Source organism: Saccoglossus kowalevskii, chromosome 11 (assembly GCF_978046115.1).
Source record: "Saccoglossus kowalevskii chromosome 11, keSacKowa6.1, whole genome shotgun sequence".
Lineage (NCBI taxonomy): Eukaryota > Metazoa > Hemichordata > Enteropneusta > Harrimaniidae > Saccoglossus > Saccoglossus kowalevskii.
In genome coordinates this window covers 4,401,354-4,426,414 of record NC_140651.1, presented here as the reverse complement: position 1 = coordinate 4,426,414, position 25,061 = coordinate 4,401,354, and the positions used below count along the sequence as shown (strand labels likewise).

At 32.6% G+C, this 25,061-nt stretch overlaps 1 protein-coding gene across 2 annotated transcripts; it reads left to right on the top strand.

The window, feature by feature from the left end:
• The first annotated feature begins 19,636 nt into the window (after positions 1–19,636).
• LOC146735878 (uncharacterized) lies at positions 19,637–21,352 on the top strand. 2 transcript variants are annotated; one of them, XM_085505642.1, is made up of 3 exons: positions 19,637–19,825; positions 20,541–20,805; positions 20,934–21,352. In XM_085505642.1, the coding sequence occupies exons 2-3, from the start codon at positions 20,706–20,708 to the stop codon at positions 21,260–21,262; spliced, it is 429 nt and encodes a 142-aa protein (XP_085361768.1). In that variant the 5' UTR covers positions 19,637–19,825; positions 20,541–20,705; the 3' UTR covers positions 21,263–21,352. The 2 variants fall into 2 exon arrangements, 1 of the variants encoding a protein (XP_085361768.1); XR_014930996.1 differs by having other exon boundaries at positions 19,638–19,825; positions 20,541–20,714.
• The last annotated feature ends 3,709 nt before the right edge of the window (positions 21,353–25,061 follow it).

The following is a 25,061-nucleotide window of genomic DNA, read 5'->3' as shown; positions in this document are numbered from 1 at the left end:
ATGTCGCCGGTCAAAGTAAATAAATGACGGTGTCCAATGTCGCAATTGAAAATAAATACATGGAAAGGTTAAATGTTATTTTTCAAAGTAAATAAATGACAGCCCTCAATATCGCTGAGTAAATAAGTGAAAGCGTTCAATTTCATTGTTCAAAATGAATAAGTCACAGTGTTCAATGCCATTGTGCAGAGTAAATGAATGACAGCGTGCAATGTCACAATTCAAAATGAATAAATAGCAGCGTTCAATGTCGTTGTGCAGAGTAAATAAATGACTGCGTTCAATGTCATTGCTCAGAGTAAATAAATGACTGTGTTCAATGTCGTTGTTCAGAGTAAATTAATGACTGCGTTCAATGTCACAATTCAAAATGAATAAATAGCAGCGTTCAATGTCGTTGTGCAGAGTAAATAAATGACAGCGTGCAATGTCACAATTCAAAATGAATAAATAGCAGCGTTCAATGTCGTTGTGCAGAGTAAATAAATGACTGCGTTTATTGTCATTGCTCAGAGTAAATAAATGACTGTGTTCAATGTCGTTGTTCAGAGTAAATTAATGACTGCGTTCAATGTCACAATTCAAAATGAATAAATAGCAGCGTTCAATGCCGTTGTGCAGAGTAAATAAATGACTGCGTTCAATGTCATTGCTCAGAGTAAATAAATGACTGTGTTCAATGTCGTTGTGCAGAGTAAATAAATGACTGCGTTCAATGTCATTGCTCAGAGTAAATAAATGACTGTGTTCAATGTCGTTGTTCAGAGTAAATTAATGACTGCGTTCAATGTCACAATTCAAAATGATAAATGACTGCGTTCAGTGTCGTTGTGCAGAGTAAATAAATGACTGCGTTTAATGCCACTGTTCAGAGTAAATAAATGACTGTGTTCAATGTCACAATTCAAAATGAATAAATGACTGCGTTCAATGTCGTTGTGCAGAGTAAATAAATGACTGCCTTAAATGTCACAATTCAAAATGAATAAATAGCAGCGTTCAATGTCGCTGTGCAGAGTAAATAAATGACTGCGTTCAATGTCGTTGTTCAGAGTAAATAAATGACTGCGCTCAATGTCGTTGTTCAGAGTAAAGGAATGACTGCGTTCAATGTCGTTGTTCAGCGTAAATAAATGACTGTGTTCAATGTCGTTGTTCAGAGTAAATAAATGACTGTGTTCAATGTCGTTGTTCAGAGTAAATAAATGACTGCGTTCAATGTCGTTGTTCAGCGTAAATAAATGACTGTGTTCAATGTCGTTGTTCAGAGTAAATAAATGACTGTGTTCAATGTCGTTGTTCAGAGTAAATAAATGACTGCGTTCAATGTCGTTGTTCAGAGTAAATGAATGACTGCGTTCATGTCGTTGTTCAGAGTAAATAAATGACTGCGTTCAATGTCGTTGTTCAGAGTAAATAAATGACTGCGTTCAATGTCGTTGTTCAGAGTAAATAAATGACTGCGTTCAATGTCGTTGTGCAGAGTAAATAAATGACTGCATTCAATGTCGTTGTTCAGAGTAAATAAATGACTGCGTTCAATGCAGTTGTTCAGAGTAAATAAATGACTGCGTTCATAATCATTGTTCAGAGTAAATAACAGACAGCGTTCCGTGCAAGACGCTTAATTAGGTATATAGGAAAGGGACAATATATGCTTATCCCATGCATTTAATTATTGTTATCTTGCACAGTTTTAATTGTTCAATTTAAATTTAATAGCAATTATAGTCATATATATATATTGCTTGGCCAATTGATTGAACAAGCGAATTAAATCGTTCTATTTTCCTATTCTCATCGTGCTATATTGGCTACCTTTCATTACTCATTTTGTATCAGAATATTACAAAGGGATAATTACAGTGTCCTGAGGAGACAAAGTTCTTTTTATCCAAGGTTCCAATTCCACTATCGATTGGTACATTGAAAGCGGAAGTGATCAATGTAGTCGCCATTTGTAATAACACCAGTCATAATTAAAGGTTTATTATGATAACGAACACGTGCAATATGAATTACCAATGACGTTCGTGATCTGACCAACACATTTTACCGTATCGGGCACGCACGTACGAAGTATTCTCGGGTTGGCACTGATATAATGGTTAACCTGGAAGCTGATACGTGCATCAAGCGACAAAGCATTGTTCAAAAATTATAATATTTTCCCGACAATTTGTTTTCTCTATGCTATGAAGTGCCAATGGATAACTGCCCGATTGTTATTGTACATGTGAGAAAGACAATCTGTAGCATCAATTGAACTGAAGATGAGGGTTGCCATTGAATGACAAACTTAGAAAAAAAAAGGAATTTTGAAGTTGCAGAACTGACATTGAATTTAACTGTAATTGTACTTGGCCTGAACTATTGATTGATCGACACACATGCCACTCACTGTGGTGAACTTGCAAGGGTCAATACACTGAATGGACAAAGTGTTGAGTGTCTAGTTCAAATAGTGATTTTACAAGTAAAATGGTCACATATGTTACTATAACTAGACCAACCATTTTCTTGTTAACAACTTTATACTTTTTAATAGGTGAGAATATATATCAACAGTGTTGGCAGTTGTTTGCTGTATGACAAGTCAATACTTCTTATCCACACGCTTTGCAACTGTACAAACATTTCAAAACCAATACATAAATAGGCAGGCAGTGCGTGCTCGCCCATGCTTATTAGCAGCTTTCAAGGAGGCCTATCCCCTACAAACTACAAATTGTCATTTTGATTTTTTTTTGTTCTCGCAACAAATTTCGAAGTGTCTGCCTACAATGGGGACGGATGTTGGTTTGTCACGTGTCACACACGACTGAAAGATGTTACAACTTAAACATTGTGATCGTTGTTGGCATCAATTCAAGGCCGGTAACCTTTGACCCCAAATGTTCTGAAATGGTTCCCGTGAATTATGTCGAAAGATAACAGTTCTGCACCTCACTGCATTTGTCAATGAAGGGGTTAAACACATGATTTAAGTGTATCAAGTTCACTTCCAACAATACGTAGGAACGTATGACGAAGAAATGTTCTAGCCAGGTTGTTTCCCCTCTGAAGTCGTTATGCTGTAATATTTATTCAACCCATAGTTTGCTGCTTAGCAATACCATATGATGACTATCAGCTTTGTTTGCGAACACTCAGGTGAGTAAACACACCTGCTAGAATCGCTAATTTACATATAACCATTGCCCTCTCATACGCCACCAAGTGTCAACACAAGGTGTGTGGGGGAAATAGTTACCGACAGAGTGCGATGTAGTACATAACTGCGCTATAATGCAATGCAGCTTGAAAAAGTATCTTTCACAAAACACGCCATATAATATCCGCTGTGTATAGAACAATTATTCATAAATATACTAAAATATTGTATTGTATATAAAACTGGATATTTACAACAAACTCTACAAAATATTTAAAAATCACAACAAATACAAAATGTACTATGTTACTATGTAGTTATACTATGTGACTATGTAATTATACTACGTGACTATGTAATTATACTATGTTACTATGTAGTTATACTATGTTACTATGTAATTATGCTATGTGACTATGTAGTTATACTATGTGACTATGTAATTATACTACGTGACTATGTAATTATACTATGTGACTATGTAATTATACTATGTTACTATGTAGTTATACTATGTTACTATGTAATTATGCTATGTGACTATGTAGTTATACTATGTGACTATGTAATTATACTACGTGACTATGTAATTATACTATGTGACTATGTAATTATACTATGTTACTATGCAGTTATACTATGTGACTATGTAATTATACTACGTGACTATGTAATTATACTATGTTACTATGTAGTTATACTATGTTACTATGTAATTATGCTATGTGACTATGTAGTTATACTATGTGACTATGTAATTATACTACGTGACTATGTAATTATACTATGTGACTATGTAATTATACTATGTTACTATGTAGTTATACTATGTTACTATGTAATTATGCTATGTGACTATGTAGTTATACTATGTGACTATGTAATTATACTATGTTACTATGCAGTTATACTATGTGACTATGTAGTTATACTATGTTACTATGTAATTATGCTATGTGACTATGTAGTTATACTATGTGACTATGTAATTATACTACGTGACTATGTAATTATACTATGTGACTATGTAATTATACTACGTGACTATGTAATTATACTATGTGACTATGTAATTATACTATGTTACTATGCAGTTATACTATGTGACTATGTAGTTATACTATGTGACTATGTAATTATACTATGTGACTATGTAATTATACTACGTGACTATGTAATTATACTATGTGACTATGTAATTATACTATGTGACTATGTAATTATACTATGTTACTATGTAGTTATACTATGTTACTATGTAATTATGCTATGTGACTATGTAGTTATACTATGTGACTATGTAATTATACTACGTGACTATGTAATTATACTATGTGACTATGTAATTATACTATGTTACTATGTAGTTATACTATGTGACTATGTAATTATACTATGTTACTATGCAGTTATACTATGTGACTATGTAATTATACTACGTGACTATGTAATTATACTATGTTACTATGTAGTTATACTATGTTACTATGTAATTATGCTATGTGACTATGTAGTTATACTATGTGACTATGTAATTATACTACGTGACTATGTAATTATACTATGTGACTATGTAATTATACTATGTTACTATGTAGTTATACTATGTTACTATGTAATTATGCTATGTGACTATGTAGTTATACTATGTGACTATGTAATTATACTATGTTACTATGCAGTTATACTATGTGACTATGTAGTTATACTATGTTACTATGTAATTATGCTATGTGACTATGTAGTTATACTATGTGACTATGTAATTATACTACGTGACTATGTAATTATACTATGTGACTATGTAATTATACTACGTGACTATGTAATTATACTATGTGACTATGTAATTATACTATGTTACTATGCAGTTATACTATGTGACTATGTAGTTATACTATGTGACTATGTAATTATACTATGTGACTATGTAATTATACTACGTGACTATGTAATTATACTATGTGACTATGTAATTATACTATGTGACTATGTAATTATACTATGTTACTATGTAGTTATACTATGTTACTATGTAATTATGCTATGTGACTATGTAGTTATACTATGTGACTATGTAATTATACTACGTGACTATGTAATTATACTATGTGACTATGTAATTATACTATGTTACTATGTAGTTATACTATGTTACTATGTAATTATGCTATGTGACTATGTAGTTATACTATGTGACTATGTAATTATACTATGTTACTATGCAGTTATACTATGTGACTATGTAGTTATACTATGTTACTATGTAATTATGCTATGTGACTATGTAGTTATACTATGTGACTATGTAATTATACTACGTGACTATGTAATTATACTATGTGACTATGTAATTATACTACGTGACTATGTAATTATACTATGTGACTATGTAATTATACTATGTTACTATGCAGTTATACTATGTGACTATGTAGTTATACTATGTGACTATGTAATTATACTATGTGACTATGTAATTATACTACGTGACTATGTAATTATACTATGTGACTATGTAATTATACTATGTTACTATGTAGTTATACTATGTTACTATGTAATTATACTATGTGACTATGTAATTATACTATGTTACTATGTAGTTATACTATGTTACTATGTAATTATGCTATGTTACTATGTAGTTATACTATGTTACTATGTAATTATACTATGTGACTATGTAATTATACTATGTTACTATGTAGTTATACTATGTTACTATGTAATTATGCTATGTGACTATGTAGTTATACTATGTGACTATGTAGTTATACTACGTGACTATGTAATTATACTATGTGACTATGTAATTATACTATGTTACTATGCAGTTATACTATGTGACTATGTAATTATACTACGTGACTATGTAATTATACTATGTGACTATGTAATTATACTACGTGACTATGTAATTATACTATGTGACTATGTAATTATACTATGTTACTATGCAGTTATACTATGTGACTATGTAATTATGCTATGTGACTATGTAGTTATACTATGTGACTATGTAATTATACTACGTGACTATGTAATTATACTATGTGACTATGTAATTATACTATATTACTATGCAGTTATACTATGTGACTATGTAATTATGCTATGTGACTATGTAGTTATACTATGTGACTATGTAACTATACTATGTGACTATGTAATTATACTATGTGACTATGTAATTATACTATGTTACTATGCAGTTATACTATGTTACTATGTAATTATGCTATGTGACTATGTAGTTATACTATGTGACTATGTAATTATACTACGTGACTATGTAATTATACTATGTGACTATGTAATTATACTACGTGACTATGTAATTATACTATGTGACTATGTAATTATACTATGTTACTATGCAGTTATACTATGTGACTATGTAGTTATACTATGTGACTATGTAATTATACTATGTGACTATGTAATTATACTACGTGACTATGTAATTATACTATGTGACTATGTAATTATACTATGTTACTATGTAGTTATACTATGTTACTATGTAATTATACTATGTGACTATGTAATTATACTAAGTTACTATGTAGTTATACTATGTTACTATGTAATTATGCTATGTTACTATGTAGTTATACTATGTTACTATGTAATTATACTATGTGACTATGTAATTATACTATGTTACTATGTAGTTATACTATGTTACTATGTAATTATGCTATGTGACTATGTAGTTATACTATGTTACTATGCAGTTATACTATGTGACTATGTAATTATACTACGTGACTATGTAATTATACTATGTGACTATGTAATTATACTACGTGACTATGTAATTATACTATGTGACTATGTAATTATACTACGTGACTATGTAATTATACTATGTGACTATGTAATTATACTACGTGACTATGTAATTATACTATGTGACTATATTAATTATACTATGTTACTATGCAGTTATACTATGTGACTATGTAATTATGCTATGTGACTATGTAGTTATACTATGTGACTATGTAATTATACTACGTGACTATGTAATTATACTATGTGACTATGTAATTATACTATGCTACTATGCAGTTATACTATGTGACTATGTAATTATGCTATGTGACTATGTAGTTATACTATGTGACTATGTAATTATACTATGTGACTATGTAATTATACTATGTGACTATGTAATTATACTATGTGACTATGTAATTATACTATGTGACTATGCAGTTATACTAAGTGACTATGTAATTATGCTATGTGACTATGTAGTTATACTATGTGACTATGTAATTATACTACGTGACTATGTAATTATACTATGTGACTATGTAATTATACTATGTTACTATGCAGTTATACTATGTGACTATGTAATTATGCTATGTGACTATGTAGTTATACTATGTGACTATGTAATTATACTATGTGACTATGTAATTATACTATGTGAATATGTAGTTATACTATGTGACTATGTAATTATACTATGTTACTATGCAGTTATACCATGTGACTATGTAATTATACTATGTGACTATATAGTTATACTATGTGCCTATTTGGTTATACTATATGACTATGTAATTATACTATGTGACTATGTAATTACACTATGTGACTATGTAGTTATACTATGTTACTATGTAATTATACTATGTGACTATGTAGTTATACTATGTTACTATGCAGTTATACTATGTGACTATGTAGTTATACTATGTTACTATGCAGTTATACTATGTGACTATGTAATTATACTATGTGACTATGTAATTATACTATGTGACTATGTAGTTATACTATGTGACTATGCAGTTATACTATGTGACTATGTAATTATACTATGTGACTATGTAATTATACTATGTGACTATGTAGTTATACTATGTGACTATGTAATTATACTATGTGACTATGTAGTTATACTATGTGACTATGCAGTTATACTATATGACTATGTAATTATACTATGTGACTATGTAGTTATACTATGTGACTATGCAGTTATACTATATGACTATGTAATTATACTATGTGACTATGTAATTACACTATGTGACTATGTAGTTATACTATGTGAATATGTAGTTATACTACGTTACTATGTAATTATACTATGTGACTATGTAATTATACTATGTGACTATGTAGTTATACTATGTGACTATGTAATTATACTATGTGACTATGTAGTTATACTATGTGACTATGCAGTTATACTATATGACTATGTAATTATACTATGTGACTATGTAGTTATACTATGTGACTATGCAGTTATACTATATGACTATGTAATTATACTATGTGACTATGTAATTACACTATGTGACTATGTAGTTATACTATGTGAATATGTAGTTATACTACGTTACTATGTAATTATACTATGTGACTATGTAGTTATACTATGTTACTATGCAGTTATACTATGTGACTATGCAGTTATAGTCTGAAGACGAAGTTATACTATGTGAATATGTAGTTATACTATGTGACTATGTAATTATACTATGTGACTATGTAGTTATACTATGTGACTATGTAATTATACTATGTGAATATGTAGTTATACTATGTGACTGTAGTTATACTATGTTACTATGCGGTTATACTATGTGACTATGTAATTATACTATGTGACTGTGCAGTTATACTATGTGACTATGTAATTATACTATGTGACTATGTAGTCATACTATGTGACTATGTAATTATACCATGTGACTATGTAGTTATACTATGTGACTATGTAATTATACTATGTGACTATGTAGTTATACTATGTGACTATGTAATTACACTATGTGCCTATGTAGTTATAATATGTGACTATGTAATTATACCATATGACTATGTAAATTTACTATGCGACTATGCAGTTATACTATGTGACTATGTAATTATACTATGTGACTATGCAGTTATACTATGTGACTATGTAATTATACTATGTGACTTTGCAGTTATACTATGTGACTATGTAATTATACTATGTGACTATGTAGTTATACTATGTGACTATGAAATTGTACTATGTGACTATGTAGTTATACTATGTGACTATATAGTTATACTATGTGCCTATTTAGTTATTCTATGTGACTATGTAATTATACTATGTGACTATGTAATTATACTATGTGACTATATAGTTATACTATGTGACTATGTAATTATACTATGTGACTATGTAATTATACTATGTGCCTATGTAATTATACTATGTGTCTATGTAATTATACTATGTTACTATGTAGTTATACTATGTGACTATGTAATTATGCTATGTGACTATGTAGTTATACTATGTGACTATGTAATTATACTATGTGACTATGTAATTATACTATGTGAATATGTAGTTATACTATGTGACTATGTAATTATACTGTTACTATGCAGTTATACTATGTGACTATGTAATTATACTATGTGACTATGTAGTTATACTATGTGACTATGCAGTTATACTATATGACTATGTAATTATACTATGTGACTATGTAGTTATACTATGTGCCTATTTGGTTATACTATATGACTATGTAATTATACTATGTGACTATGTAATTACACTCTGTGACTATGTAGTTATACTATGTTACTATGTAATTATACTATGTGACTATGTAATTATACTATGTGACTATGTAATTATACTATGTGACTATGTAGTTATACTATGTGACTATGTAATTATACTATGTGACTATGTAGTTATACTATGTGACTATGTAGTTATACTACGTTACTATGTAATTATACTATGAGACTATGTAGTTATACTATGTTACTATGCAGTTATACTATGTGACTATGCAGTTATAGTCTGAAGACGAAGTTATACTATGTGAATATGTAGTTATACTATGTGACTATGTAATTATACTATGTAACTATGTAGTTATACTATGTGACTATGTAATTATACTAAATGAATATGTAGTTATACTATGTGACTATGTAGTTATACTATGTTACTATGCGGTTATACTATGTGACTATGTAATTATACTATGTGACTATGCAGTTATACTATGTGACTATGTAATTATACTATGTGACTATGTAGTCATACTATGTGACTATGTAATTATACTATGTGACTATGTAGTTATACTATGTGACTATGTAATTATGCTATGTGACTATGTGGTTATACTATGTGACTATGTAATTACACTATGTGCCTATGTAGTTATAATATGTGACTATGTAATTATACCATATGACTATGTAAATTTACTATGCGACTATGCAGTTATACTATGCGACTATGTAATTATACTATGTGACTATGCAGTTATACTATGTGACTATGTAATTATACCATGTGACTTTGCAGTTATACTATGTGACTATGTAATTATACTATGTGACTATGTAGTTATACTATGTGACTATGAAATTGTACTATGTGACTATGTAGTTATACTATGTGACTATATAGTTATACTATGTGCCTGTTTAGTTATTCTATGTGACTATGTAATTATACTATGTGACTATGTAATTATACTATGTGACTATATAGTTATACTATGTGACTATGTAATTATACTATGTGACTATGTAATTATACTATGTGCCTATGTAGTTATACTATGTGACTATGTAATTATACTATATGACTATGTAATTTTACTATAAGCCTATGTAGTTATACTATGTGACAATGAAATTATACTATGTGACTATGTAGTTATACTATGTGACTATGTAATTATGCTATGTGACTATGTAGTTATACTATGTGACTATGTAATTATACTACGTGACTATGTAATTATACTATGTGACTATGTAATTATACTATGCTACTATGCAGTTATACTATGTGACTATGTAATTATGCTATGTGACTATGTAGTTATACTATGTAACTATGTAATTATACTATGTGACTATGTAATTATACTATGTGACTATGTAATTATACTATGTGACTATGCAGTTATACTAAGTGACTATGTAATTATGCTATGTGACTATGTAGTTATACTATGTGACTATGTAATTATACTACGTGACTATGTAATTATACTATGTGACTATGTAATTATACTATGTTACTATGCAGTTATACTATGTGACTATGTAATTATGCTATGTGACTATGTAGTTATACTATGTGACTATGTAATTATACTATGTGGCTATGTAATTATACTATGTGAATATGTAGTTATACTATGTGACTATGTAATTATACTATGTTACTATGCAGTTATACCATGTGACTATGTAATTATACTATGTGACTATATAGTTATACTATGTGACTATGTAATTACACTATGTGACTATGTAGTTATACTATGTGAATATGTAGTTATACTACGTTACTATGTAATTATACTATGTGACTATGTAGTTATACTATGTTACTATGCAGTTATACTATGTGACTATGCAGTTATAGTCTGAAGACGAAGTTATACTATGTGAATATGTAGTTTTACTATGTGACTATGTAATTATACTATGTGACTATGTAGTTATACTATGTGACTATGTAATTATACTATGTGAATATGTAGTTATACTATGTGACTGTAGTTATACTATGTTACTATGCGGTTATACTATGTGACTATGTAATTATACTATGTGACTGTGCAGTTATACTATGTGACTATGTAATTATACTATGTGACTATGTAGTCATACTATGTGACTATGTAATTATACCATGTGACTATGTAGTTATACTATGTGACTATGTAATTATACTATGTGACTATGTAGTTATACTATGTGACTATGTAATTACACTATGTGCCTATGTAGTTATAATATGTGACTATGTAATTATACCATATGACTATGTAAATTTACTATGCGACTATGCAGTTATACTATGTGACTATGTAATTATACTATGTGACTATGCAGTTATACTATGTGACTATGTAATTATACTATGTGACTTTGCAGTTATACTATGTGACTATGTAATTATACTATGTGACTATGTAGTTATACTATGTGACTATGAAATTGTACTATGTGACTATGTAGTTATACTATGTGACTATATAGTTATACTATGTGCCTATTTAGTTATTCTATGTGACTATGTAATTATACTATGTGACTATGTAATTATACTATGTGACTATATAGTTATACTATGTGACTATGTAATTATACTATGTGACTATGTAATTATACTATGTGCCTATGTAATTATACTATGTGACTATGTAATTATACTATGTTACTATGTAGTTATACTATGTGACTATGTAATTATGCTATGTGACTATGTAGTTATACTATGTGACTATGTAATTATACTATGTGACTATGTAATTATACTATGTGAATATGTAGTTATACTATGTGACTATGTAATTATACTGTTACTATGCAGTTATACTATGTGACTATGTAATTATACTATGTGACTATGTAGTTATACTATGTGACTATGCAGTTATACTATATGACTATGTAATTATACTATGTGACTATGTAGTTATACTATGTGCCTATTTGGTTATACTATATGACTATGTAATTATACTATGTGACTATGTAATTACACTCTGTGACTATGTAGTTATACTATGTTACTATGTAATTATACTATGTGACTATGTAATTATACTATGTGACTATGTAATTATACTATGTGACTATGTAGTTATACTATGTGACTATGTAATTATACTATGTGACTATGTAGTTATACTATGTGACTATGTAATTATACCATGTGACTATGTAGTTATACTATGTGACTATGCAGTTATACTATATGACTATGTAATTATACTATGTGACTATGTAGTTATACTATGTGACTATGCAGTTATACTATATGACTATGTAGTTATACTACGTTACTATGTAATTATACTATGAGACTATGTAGTTATACTATGTTACTATGCAGTTATACTATGTGACTATGCAGTTATAGTCTGAAGACGAAGTTATACTATGTGAATATGTAGTTATACTATGTGACTATGTAATTATACTATGTAACTATGTAGTTATACTATGTGACTATGTAATTATACTAAATGAATATGTAGTTATACTATGTGACTATGTAGTTATACTATGTTACTATGCGGTTATACTATGTGACTATGTAATTATACTATGTGACTATGCAGTTATACTATGTGACTATGTAATTATACTATGTGACTATGTAGTCATACTATGTGACTATGTAATTATACTATGTGACTATGTAGTTATACTATGTGACTATGTAATTATGCTATGTGACTATGTGGTTATACTATGTGACTATGTAATTACACTATGTGCCTATGTAGTTATAATATGTGACTATGTAATTATACCATATGACTATGTAAATTTACTATGCGACTATGCAGTTATACTATGCGACTATGTAATTATACTATGTGACTATGCAGTTATACTATGTGACTATGTAATTATACCATGTGACTTTGCAGTTATACTATGTGGCTATGTAATTATACTATGTGACTATGTAGTTATACTATGTGACTATGAAATTGTACTATGTGACTATGTAGTTATACTATGTGACTATATAGTTATACTATGTGCCTGTTTAGTTATTCTATGTGACTATGTAATTATACTATGTGACTATGTAATTATACTATGTGACTATATAGTTATACTATGTGACTATGTAATTATACTATGTGACTATGTAATTATACTATGTGCCTATGTAGTTATACTATGTGACTATGTAATTATACTATATGACTATGTAATTTTACTATGTGCCTATGTAGTTATACTATGTGACTATGAAATTATACTATGTGACTATGTAGTTATACTATGTGACTATTTAGTTATACTATGTGCCTATTTAGTTATTCTATGTGACTATGTAATTATACTATGTGACTATGTAATTATACTATGTGACTATATAGTTATACTATGTGACTATGTAATTATACTATGTGACTATGTAATTATACTATGTGCCTATGTAGTTATACTATGTGCCTATGTAGTTATACTATGTGACTATGTGATTATACTATGTGACTATGCAGTTATAGTCTGAAGATTAAGTTATACTATGTGAATATGTAGTTATACTATGTGACTATGTAATTATACTATGTGACTATGTAGTTATACTATGTGACTATGTAATTATACTATATGACTATGTAATTTTTACTATGTGCCTATGTAGTTATACTATGTGACTATGTAATTATACTATGTGACTATGCAGTTATAGTCTGAAGACGAAGTTATACTATGTGAATATGTAGTTATACTATGTGACTATGTAATTATACTATGTGACTATGTAGTTATACTATGTGACTATGTAATTATACTATTTGACTATGTAGTTATAGTCTGAAGATGAATTTATACTATGTGAATATGTAGTTATACTATGTGACTATGTAATTATACTATGTGACTATGTAGTTATACTATGTGACTATGTAATTATACTATGTGACTATGTAGTTATACTATGTGACTATGCAGTTATACTCTGAAGATGAAGTTATAGCATGTGATGATGATGTTATTTACTGTGTGACGATGTACAGTATAAGGAGGAGGAAGTTATACTATGTATCGCTGCAGTTATACTATGTTACTATACAGATGTACTCCGAAGTTATACTGTGTGAGTATGAAATCATTTTTTTGGAGAAGGATGTAACGCTGCATTTGTAGCATGTGAGGATACTATTATACCATATGTGAAAATGCTGTTATACTGTGCGAGGATGCAGTTATACTATTTAATAATGCAGTTATTAAATGACTATGTCAGTCATACTAAGAATCGACAATAGTTAAATAATACAAAACACCTCCTAGTTATACACTATAATATATCGCACTTTTCAATTGATCACTGGTATACAATACACCTCCCAATAGAACACTATAAGACAAAACACCTCTCAATTAAACACCATAATATAACACCCCTCCCAATTGGACACTATAGTATAACCCACCTACCAATTAAACATTATAGTATATTGCACTCCCCAATTGAACACTATAGTATAAAAACACTCCGCAATAAAATACTATAGTATATCGCATCTCCCAATTGAACACTATAGTTGCAATAATACAAAACACCACCTAATTAACACTACAGTATATTGCACTTCCCAATTGAACACTATAGTATATTGCACTTCCCAATTGAACACTATATTATATAACACCACCTGATTGAACACTTTAGGTTCAATAATACAAAACACCTCTCAATTAAACACTATAGTGTATCGCACTTCCCAATTGAACACGACAGTATAAAACACCTTCCAATTGAACACTATAGTATATCGCATCTTCCAATTGAACACTATAGGTGCAATATTAAAAAAACACCACTCAATTAACATTATAGTATATCGCACTTTCTAATAGAACACTGTTGTATAAAATACCCCCTAATTGAACACTATAATACAAAACACCTCCCTATTAAACACCATAGTATATCGCACCCCCCAATTGAACACTATATTACACAACACCTCCATATTAAACACCATAGTATATCGCACCCCCAATTGAACACTATATTACACAACACCTCCCTATTAAACACCATAGTATATCGCACCCCCCAATTGAACACTATAGTATAAAACACCTCCCTATTAAACACCATAGTATATCGCACCCCCAATTGAACACTATAGTATAAAACACCATAGTATATCGCACCCCCAATTGAATACTATAGTATAAAACACCTCCCTATTAAACACCATAGTATATCGCACCCCCCAATTGAACACTATAGTATAAAACACCTCCCTATTAAACACCATAGTATATCGCACCCCCAATTGAACACTATAGTATAAAACACCTCCCTATTAAACACCATAGTATATCGCACCCCCAATTGAACACTATAGTATAAAACACCTCCCTATTAAACACCATAGTATATCGCACCCCCAATTGAACACTATAGTATAAAACACCTCCCTATTAAACACCATAGTATATCGCACCCCCAAATTGAACACTATAGTATAAAACACTTCCCTATTAAACACCATAGTATATCGCACCCCCAATTGAACACTATAGTATAAAACACCTCCCTATTAAACACCATAGTATATCACACTTCCCAATTGAGCACTATAGTATAAAACACCTTCCAATTAAACAATATAGTATATCGCACTTTCCAATAAAATACTGTAGTATAAAATACCCCCTAATTGAACACTATAATATAAAACACCTCCCAGTTAAACACCAGTCGCACTTCTAAATTGAACACTGTATTACACAACACCTCCCTATTAAACGCCATAGTATATCGCACTACCCAATCGAACACTATGGCATAAAACACTTTCCAATTAAACAATATAGTATATCGCATCTCTCAATTGAACACAATAGTATATCACATCTCGAAAATGAACACTACAGTATATTGCACTTCCCAATTGAACACTATAGATTCAATAATACAAAACACCACCCAATTTAAACACCATAGTATATCGCACTTTCTAATAGAACACTATAGAACACAATAATTCCCAATTGAACACTATAGGCTATCGCACCTCCCAATTAAACACTATAGGGTATCGGGTTACTCCTAATTGGGAAATATAGTATATGAACGCAAACTAAAGTTAAGTGACCATAAGTTGATTAAAATAACAGTTTATATGACCCATTTTGTGTCCGTATCGGAATAGAAGTAATAAATATTGCATTAACATTATTGGTATGTTTTTTGGTTTATATTTTTCTACAAATATTCCAATTAATTTGATGAGTTGATTTGTCCCACCTAACTATACAACGTTAATTATACATGTATATATCCAAAACAAAATATGAAAATCTGCATTTGACGCTGAGAACTGTAATGCGTTTAATGTAAAGACACAGCAAAAATGGTTATTATGCAAATCACCTAAATCACGGATTGGTATCAACATTTATTCTGGTATGGTGTTCATAATATAGTAGCTATGCACCGCATTTTTGTCACTCAAGCCCGTGGCTCTAAAGATGTCGTTAAGACAAGATTTGACACATACACATACGTACGAACCGACGGCAGACAGGCGCAACAATACCTCCAGTCACGTTTGTCATTTCAGTGTCGGCGGCACAGGGGGGGGGGGACGTAAAAATTTTTTTGGTAGGGGCGTCGCCCCTACAATCAAGTTGAAACCCTTTATTTCAGCAACATTTCCCCCTCAAAATGCAGGGAATAGAGTTTCAGAGGGTCTAGACAGTTTATATTTCAAAATGTTTAAGGTGAGCATGCCCGGACCCCCTAGTCAGGTCGTGCCTTCGGCGCGAGGAATGGTGAGCAGATCGCACCCCTCCATGCAAAATTTCGTGCCGCCGCCTCTTTATTTGCGTACATGATCACATAAAAGATGATAATTATGATTGCAGAGGCCAATTGCGCCCGCAAACAAGTAAACCGTAATATCTTTGTCAAAAAAAACACGATAGTGCGCCCTCACAGTGCTATTCTTAAAACCTTGAATACAATGCCTTTGTTGCATTTGGTAGTGCCATGTGACTTTCTAGCTTCCAGGTAGACACATTTTGTGTTCTCCACTGAAATCACACACAGTGCACGATATTTTGCGCAGAACGACAAACGAAAATATAGCAAAAAGTAAGTAAAGCTATAATAGAAGTAATAATTAAAGCGGCGGAGTAGTCACCTGCGCATGTGTCAAAAGGCCATAGCGTGTCAATTCTTATAAATACGCGTCTACCCATGAGCCTTTGCGTTTTTAGCGTGTGTTGTTATCATCACTTGGGACTCAATTCCCGCGCGTGCGCAGGTGACAAGCCTCCCGCTTTAAGATTTGTAAAATCAGACATCTCAAATAGTGCCGTGAAAGCTTGGCAGTAGACGGATAACTGCGGATACTTCAGTGACGTCAATTCAAATAATAAGTATAGTGTGGCATGAAATGCACTCCAGCGTCTAAGTAAAGGTCTATTTGTTCACAAAGTTTATGTTTCGAGGTGTTCTAGTCTTTTTATCATCACTATAATCTATAAATAATACTGTGACATAAATTGTAAATGAAAAGTACAGAGACCTGTGTGAATGAAAAGCACACATGTTGGATACTTTGCAACAACCCATTGCACATGTTTATTGTTAAGACTGCTGATACAGTCACTGAATTGTGTTGCCAGCAGAATTTGAGATACAAATGTACATTCATCCTGTCTCTCCCTGTGACATAATGGTATATGTATCAGACAGTGGTGCTGTGATTGTGAAATACATGGAATGAGCTGAGCCCAGCGTTGTTGGCAATGGAAATAGACATGACATGATTGACCCGAGTCTTCTACTTTAAATTGGTAGAGCTTGGATAAAAGTGGTTATTCCACTACCAAAATTGACATCCTTTTTACAATGATTTGTCTGCTATTTCGAGATAACCAATCATTTCGTTGGATATATTTTATTGTTTGCATGGCCATAATTTAGTAGTAGTATTTAAGTTGAGACAAGTGTGAAAATCTTTAGTCAGGAAGTTGACCTGACTTGATCCTGCAACATTCTGTGATGCTGATTCTTGACTCCAGTGAGCTGTACCCAATACTGAGGTACATATACAGACGTGCTGTGCAGTAATCCCTGCTGATCAACTGGAAGCACTGACACTCACTGCCCGAATGGCTCCCGTTCAGGTTGTACTGGTGCTACTAGTAGCAGCAGATAGCAGTGCAGTTACCGATACTCCCGGGACACAGAGCACGAGTTTAAATTGTGGTGCAGCTGCTTTGACAGCGTGCCAGATACGAAGGAACGCAACATTGTACATTGCTGTTCACCGGAGAGTGAAGTGTTCCCAGCAGCATCGATCAAGCCCCTAATTTTATTTGTTTACTGTGTATCCTGCTCCTTGCTGCTTCCAGTGACCAGTACCCCTATTATTTATTTTATTAAAATGAAGGAAACCTTATATATTGTGTTGTTTTAATTTATTGTATTCGTAACTGGTATATTTCCATCCCTGCACTGCCTCAGTTGTGGTGATATACATTCACCAAACGATCCCCACCCCGTGGAAGCTGGCGAACCCCCGGGGGTCCATCGTCCGCCTGCACGGTGATGCTCCGTTCGGACATTCCTCCCTCTACAACACCGTGCGGTAATTCTATTCATAACCGTGTATGTCACGTGGTTGCGCGATAGAAAGTTTACCGACCAATATAAAGCTTTGTTACAATGACTACCAGTAAGCCCTTGAAGCTTTGCGTACCCGATGTCTTTGGCTTCATTTCTGCCAATATATGTTGCAGTGACATCATGGGCTTTGAGATATAACACCTAGTCTTCTATAATACTCAGCAGTGGCGACAACACTATTACCACGCTCGATGGTCGAAAGACCGGTAAACCATAATAACATAAGGATCACAGTCCCTCTATCACCGGTCTCGAAACGCCTATTGTTATAGGGGGGGATTAGCAATAAACATCCAGTGAGTGCGTGTAGCGGTTGTTGGCGTCGCATAGTCACGTGACAGTATAGCGTCGCTTTCCATTTTGGACAACGTATGATCGAGGGCTCCGTATTTTATTCCTTGCTCTTAGCTGTAAAATTTCATATATTTAACAACTTTTTGTTATTACCGAAGCGAAATACCATTAGTTAACAGGTGAGTTATTATCCATTCTTTCATTTCGAATATTTCGTAGTTTTTTCGATCTTGAAAATTTGACCTCGATTTTCTGACCTCCATTTTGTCAAAAAGTTCATCGCTCAAAACATGTCGGTAGTTTTTCGGTTCCCTTTTCTCGCTTGATATGCTAGCAGAATTTTCAACTCGCATCGTTTTGGCGGGTGGAAGTGTATTTGCTTCGAGTGGGAGTGTTTATATCGTATTATTTTTTGTCGAATTCTTGAAAACTGTGATCTTGGTTATTCACATACGACCAAACATCCTGAGAATAGTCGATTGTTGCGATAATGGGTAGTGTTTTTTAAATCATATATTCTTACGTTATGATCACTAAATTCACTATTTTATGTGCTGTTGAAGGTGCCATTGACGGTAAAAGATGTTCTGTGCTGCCAACAATTTTTTTGTGTCCCGAAAAATAGATTTTCTGTGTGTGTTTTTCGAAACTCGTGGTTCAACTCGACGCCATTTTAGATACCGAACTGTGCGTAAATACATCAACGAGAGTTTCTCGTTTCGGTTCCTTTTTTGAGAATAATACAAATCCGGTGTAGATAATAATACCCAATACTGGTTGTTATGAAGATTAACAAATGAGTTGTGGGGTTAAGGTATATTTGGGTATCTGCTGTTTCGTTATATTCGGTGAAATATCTTTGTTTACATTTTTATTTTATTTTTATATTGTCAGACGAGAACGTGCAGCTGTTGAAGCCATACAAGCTCTTAACAACCATGCCTCGTAAGAAGAACAGTTTTCGGAGGCCCAAGAGTTACTACAAGCAATTTGAAAAAAAAGTCCAGTGAATGTGATGACTTTTCACAATCGCATGTTACCATTGCTAATGATGCTACAATGCAACAGGTAAGAATTAAATGTGGAAGTTATTATATTCTCAAAGTGCTGAAAATGCTATGTCTTAGTAAACAAACGGTTGATGAATTGAAAATGACTGGTGAGTTGAGTCGCACTTATTTTTATTTTATGTGAAATTGTTATTCACTGTAAAGTTTTCCAGAAATTGGTAATATGCTAGTAATTTAAAATTTATCTTACGAGTTATTTTTGTTTTGTTTTTCCCAGTGCATTCTTTTGTAGAAGTATCTAAATACCTACTAAACCATGGAGTGGATTTTATATTGAGTGAGAGGTTCTGTCGAGACCCACTACAAGCCCACTTCAGTAAGCATCGGCACAGAGGAGGAGGAGCAAATAACCACCCAACAGTTATGGCTTTTGGGTATCAAGAGAATGTCATCAGACTTCAAAAATCTTATCACATGCAGTGCATCACAGGCAATACAGGGAGACACAAGAGAAGGCCCTTACAGCATATAGTAGATGATACTCCTCCTCTTCTCTTCCCAAACAGAAGTATTAGTATTTCTGTTTTTGAAAACAATGTAAAATAGTAAAAAAAACAAGATATACTAATATATTGCTGTTTTTTGTATTTATTGTTAGATGTAAATAAGTTATAAATAAATACAAATTTTAATTAATTTTGCTTTTGTGCTTTCATTGCCATTTTCTTTAAGTTGTAGGGAATGTAATCAGCAAAATATCTGAGTGCCTGCTCTTCCTCAATACTTAGTTCACTTGTGCTTGCTGCTTTAACTGTTTCAGACTGGTAGTCCATGATGTCCCTTCGGGTTCTTGCCAACACTGCAAAGTTAAAAATGCATGTTCTGAACAGTTCATCTATATCTCTGTCACTGGGCCGAAAATCCATAAATACATTAATTATGTCATCTGTGGTTTTTCTGTCTACCCACATATTAAAAAAAGCATGCCAAACCATCTTGTGGTGTAAGGCCTTTGCAACAACAATTTGTTATACACTGCTGGGTCTGGTAAAACCTGAAACGGAAAAACTTAATTATTGCACATGGTAATTGCATTTTTTAAATTACTATATTTTTATTTTAGGATATTAAAATGCTCTTTCTTCATGGATACTAGATGGCTAGTAATAATTCATATTCAGTACATTTGAGTTGAAAAAAAATATTTATTAAGCTTATCTAAAAAAATAATCAGGCCCACAAAAAAATTCTTTGAGCCTATCTTAAAAAAAATTATAACGTGGCTCTATGGAGATTAAACCTGTAATAAAAAAAATGTCTACCTGATCTGCTGTGTTCTTCACTGGACCTTCTTTTCACAGATTGAATATTGCCAGTTTGCTAGTGTTCAGGAACTGAAAACAATGTAATATAACCATGAAGTATACAGATTACCATAGATAGAAACTAAAACTTATAAATAAATATATTCATAATAAATCATTCATATTTTCATATTCGTCAAGACATCGTGAGGATTTTCGGTCAACAATACTCATTCACACTTTCACAAGAGGCGACAAGTTGGTAGTGATGTGGACTTCATGTTATCGTGTCTGCTCAGTTTGATTCATACACGGCGAGTCTGCCGACCCAAATAAAAAGCAATAGGCTCTTTTTCGTATAATTATTGTACTCAAATTTATTGCGATATTGTCACAGGAGCGCCGTGAAACGGAAGTACATGCAATCTCAGACAACTAATAATCGTTGGAGATGCAACCAGCTGCCTGATGTAACTGTGCTAAAAATATGAAAAAAAATTCGAACAACATTTAGACCAAACATTTACTAATTCCCCTCGATCATACAGCAATAGTAACGGACATACCTTTGACGTTTGTATCATGAACATTTTTCATGTGCCCCTTGAAGCCACTTAAACTTTTGTACTGCTTGTCGCAAGTCGGGCAGACGTAGACGAAATTTCTCCGTTTAGCAGATTCGCGTACATGTACTTTCATATCGTCTGGAACATCGGCAGCATTAGAGGGGAAAAAGTCTTCCTGTCCCATCACAAAATCCCATTCGATATCTTCGTCCTCGAAGCCAACAAAATCATTTCCGTACTTCCACGACATGCTGCTCAAAAATCGACTTCCAATGTTTTGATTCTGGTTCTGAAAACTTCTGCGCAACCGCACAATTTTTTTTCGCAAAGCATGTCGGGTAAATCATTAATGGTAATGATATGCGGGTCAACTTGAAGATGACCCCTGACAAGTTGCGTCAACTGCGGATTACGTATAGGTGTCAATGGTTTATTTACCCGCTACGCGCAATAGGACAATAGGACAGCGGCCGTTTCGAGACCGGTGATAGAGGGACTGTGTAAGGATTTACTATTTCCAGTGCGACAAAAAACGAACACATCAGACTCGGCACTAAGTATAGTTTGAATAGCTTTGGTCTGAATATCTGTGAGTTGCATGATGTATGGACGTCGTCGCTGTATTGCCTCGACATCCAAGCCAAAAAAGCTTCCACTGTGCGCAGCGACATTCATTCTCAGGTCAGGCATTTTCACCGCCTGGCAGAAAACGGTATTTTGGGACGGTTGTTGACACCCCCTGAACAGTGTAACAAGATTATCCCTACATATGCAACATATTTAAATTTGGTTGTTTAGGATTTCTTCAAATTTATGTTTGTGCTGTTTCCTCGATTTTAGCTATTTTCACCGGCTCGCACAGAGCCCATAGAAATACACGGTAGAGTGGTGCGCGTCTCGTGACTTTGCTCCGCCTTGAAGATTTTGAGAGCTTTCCAAGCGCGTTGTAGAAAGGAGCAATATGATTGGCTGTTGGTAAACTGATTCTAAACTGTGAGGGCATTGTCACATACACATAGTTCTAATGAAATACTTCAAGGTGATAGTGGAGTGCTTCGCCGGAACATTCACCTTGAAAATTCAAGATGCGGGGGTCCGACTTGTGGAAATACCTAGAACCCATGTTTGTGAAAGGGGTTTTCAAAATGACCCTAAACACGTTTTAAAAGGTCAAAATTTCGTACCCTTTTCACTGTTAGAAAACTAAAATACATACCCTAAATGCGTTGAGTGTTTTAAAATCTATTTACCTTGAACTCGCGCCTGATCTCGCGATATTTGAGCCCTTCAGTGTAAGCACGGGTTGGTCATATGCCGTGATCGCCCGTGATCGAGGGTCGTTAACCAGGGGGCCGGACGTTTTCCTCGTTGTTGCGATCATTTAAAAAATAACCACCCTTTATTGGAAAAGACACCCTTTTTGTCCATTTTGACTGAAAAGATAACCCTAAACGCGTAATGCGCGTTAACGTGCTTTTCTTTAAAAACACCCTTTTAACGCGTTTTCTTTCACAGACATGCGTACCAGATCACTCTTTATGTCGGACCCCCGGGCCATAATTACACCAAGAACATAGAACACTTTCCCGGGGTATTTGAAACCGAAATTGTCATCTAACTGTAAGGCCGTCGCTGAATTTGTGTCAAACGAATGTGCGCGTGTGGCCTGAATATACAAACTTTTAATGCGCTACTTGCGGGTGCCTGGTGAAAACTCTGAAAGCAAAACCCCTCTACTTTGACCCATTGTCATATAAAATTGTGAATCCAGTTGATATATAGGGATTCTCTGAACTTAGGTTCACATGATATTCGAAAGAGTATTATGTGGAATAATGTTGAGATCCCGGTAATAGTCTGATAATTGCTAAAAATAGTAGTCAAAAGCAGTTATAAACTGTCTACGTTATATTCTGCAAAGATTGTTTTGTAGTTGAGCACTTGTAAAATAGGACGACTGGCTATTAAAAATGAAAAAAAAATAATAAAAAAATACTTAAAAAATGCTAAATTTTAATTAAAATATAAAATAAAACAATGAATTGCAGCAGCCAATCATGAGTAACATTCTTACCAAGTTACATAAAAATCGTTTTAATGCTTGAGATATAACTACTAGAGTCTCTCAAAGTCTACCAGAGTCTCCCAAAGTCTACTAGAGTCTATCAAAGTATACTTACTAGATTATCTCAATGTCTACTAGAGTCTACCAGGGTCTACCAGGATCTACCAGGGTCTACCAGAGTCTGCCAATGTCTACCAGTCTTGTCTCTCAAAATCTACTGAAGTCTATAAAAGTATACAAGATTCCCTCGAAGAATACCAGAGTCTATCAAAGTCTACTAGAGTCTGTCAAAGTCTACCAAAGTTTCTCAAAGTATACTAGAGTCTATCAAAGTCTACCAGAGTCTTGTCTCTCAAAGTCTACCAGAGTCACTCAAAGTCTACCTGAGCCTTGTCTCCCAAAGTCTACCAGAGTCTCGTCTCTTAAAGTCTACCATAGTCTGTCAAAGTCTACTAGAGTTTCTCAAAATC

Excerpts from the sequence above, each read along its gene's own strand:
- LOC146735878 (XM_085505642.1), top strand. The coding sequence starts at position 20,706 with ATGCAACAGGTAAGAATTAAATGTGGAAGTTATTATATTCTCAAAGTG. Across the intron at positions 20,806-20,933 it reads TGATGAATTGAAAATGACTG|TGCATTCTTTTGTAGAAGTA; the intron begins GTGAGTTGAGTC and ends TGTTTTTCCCAG.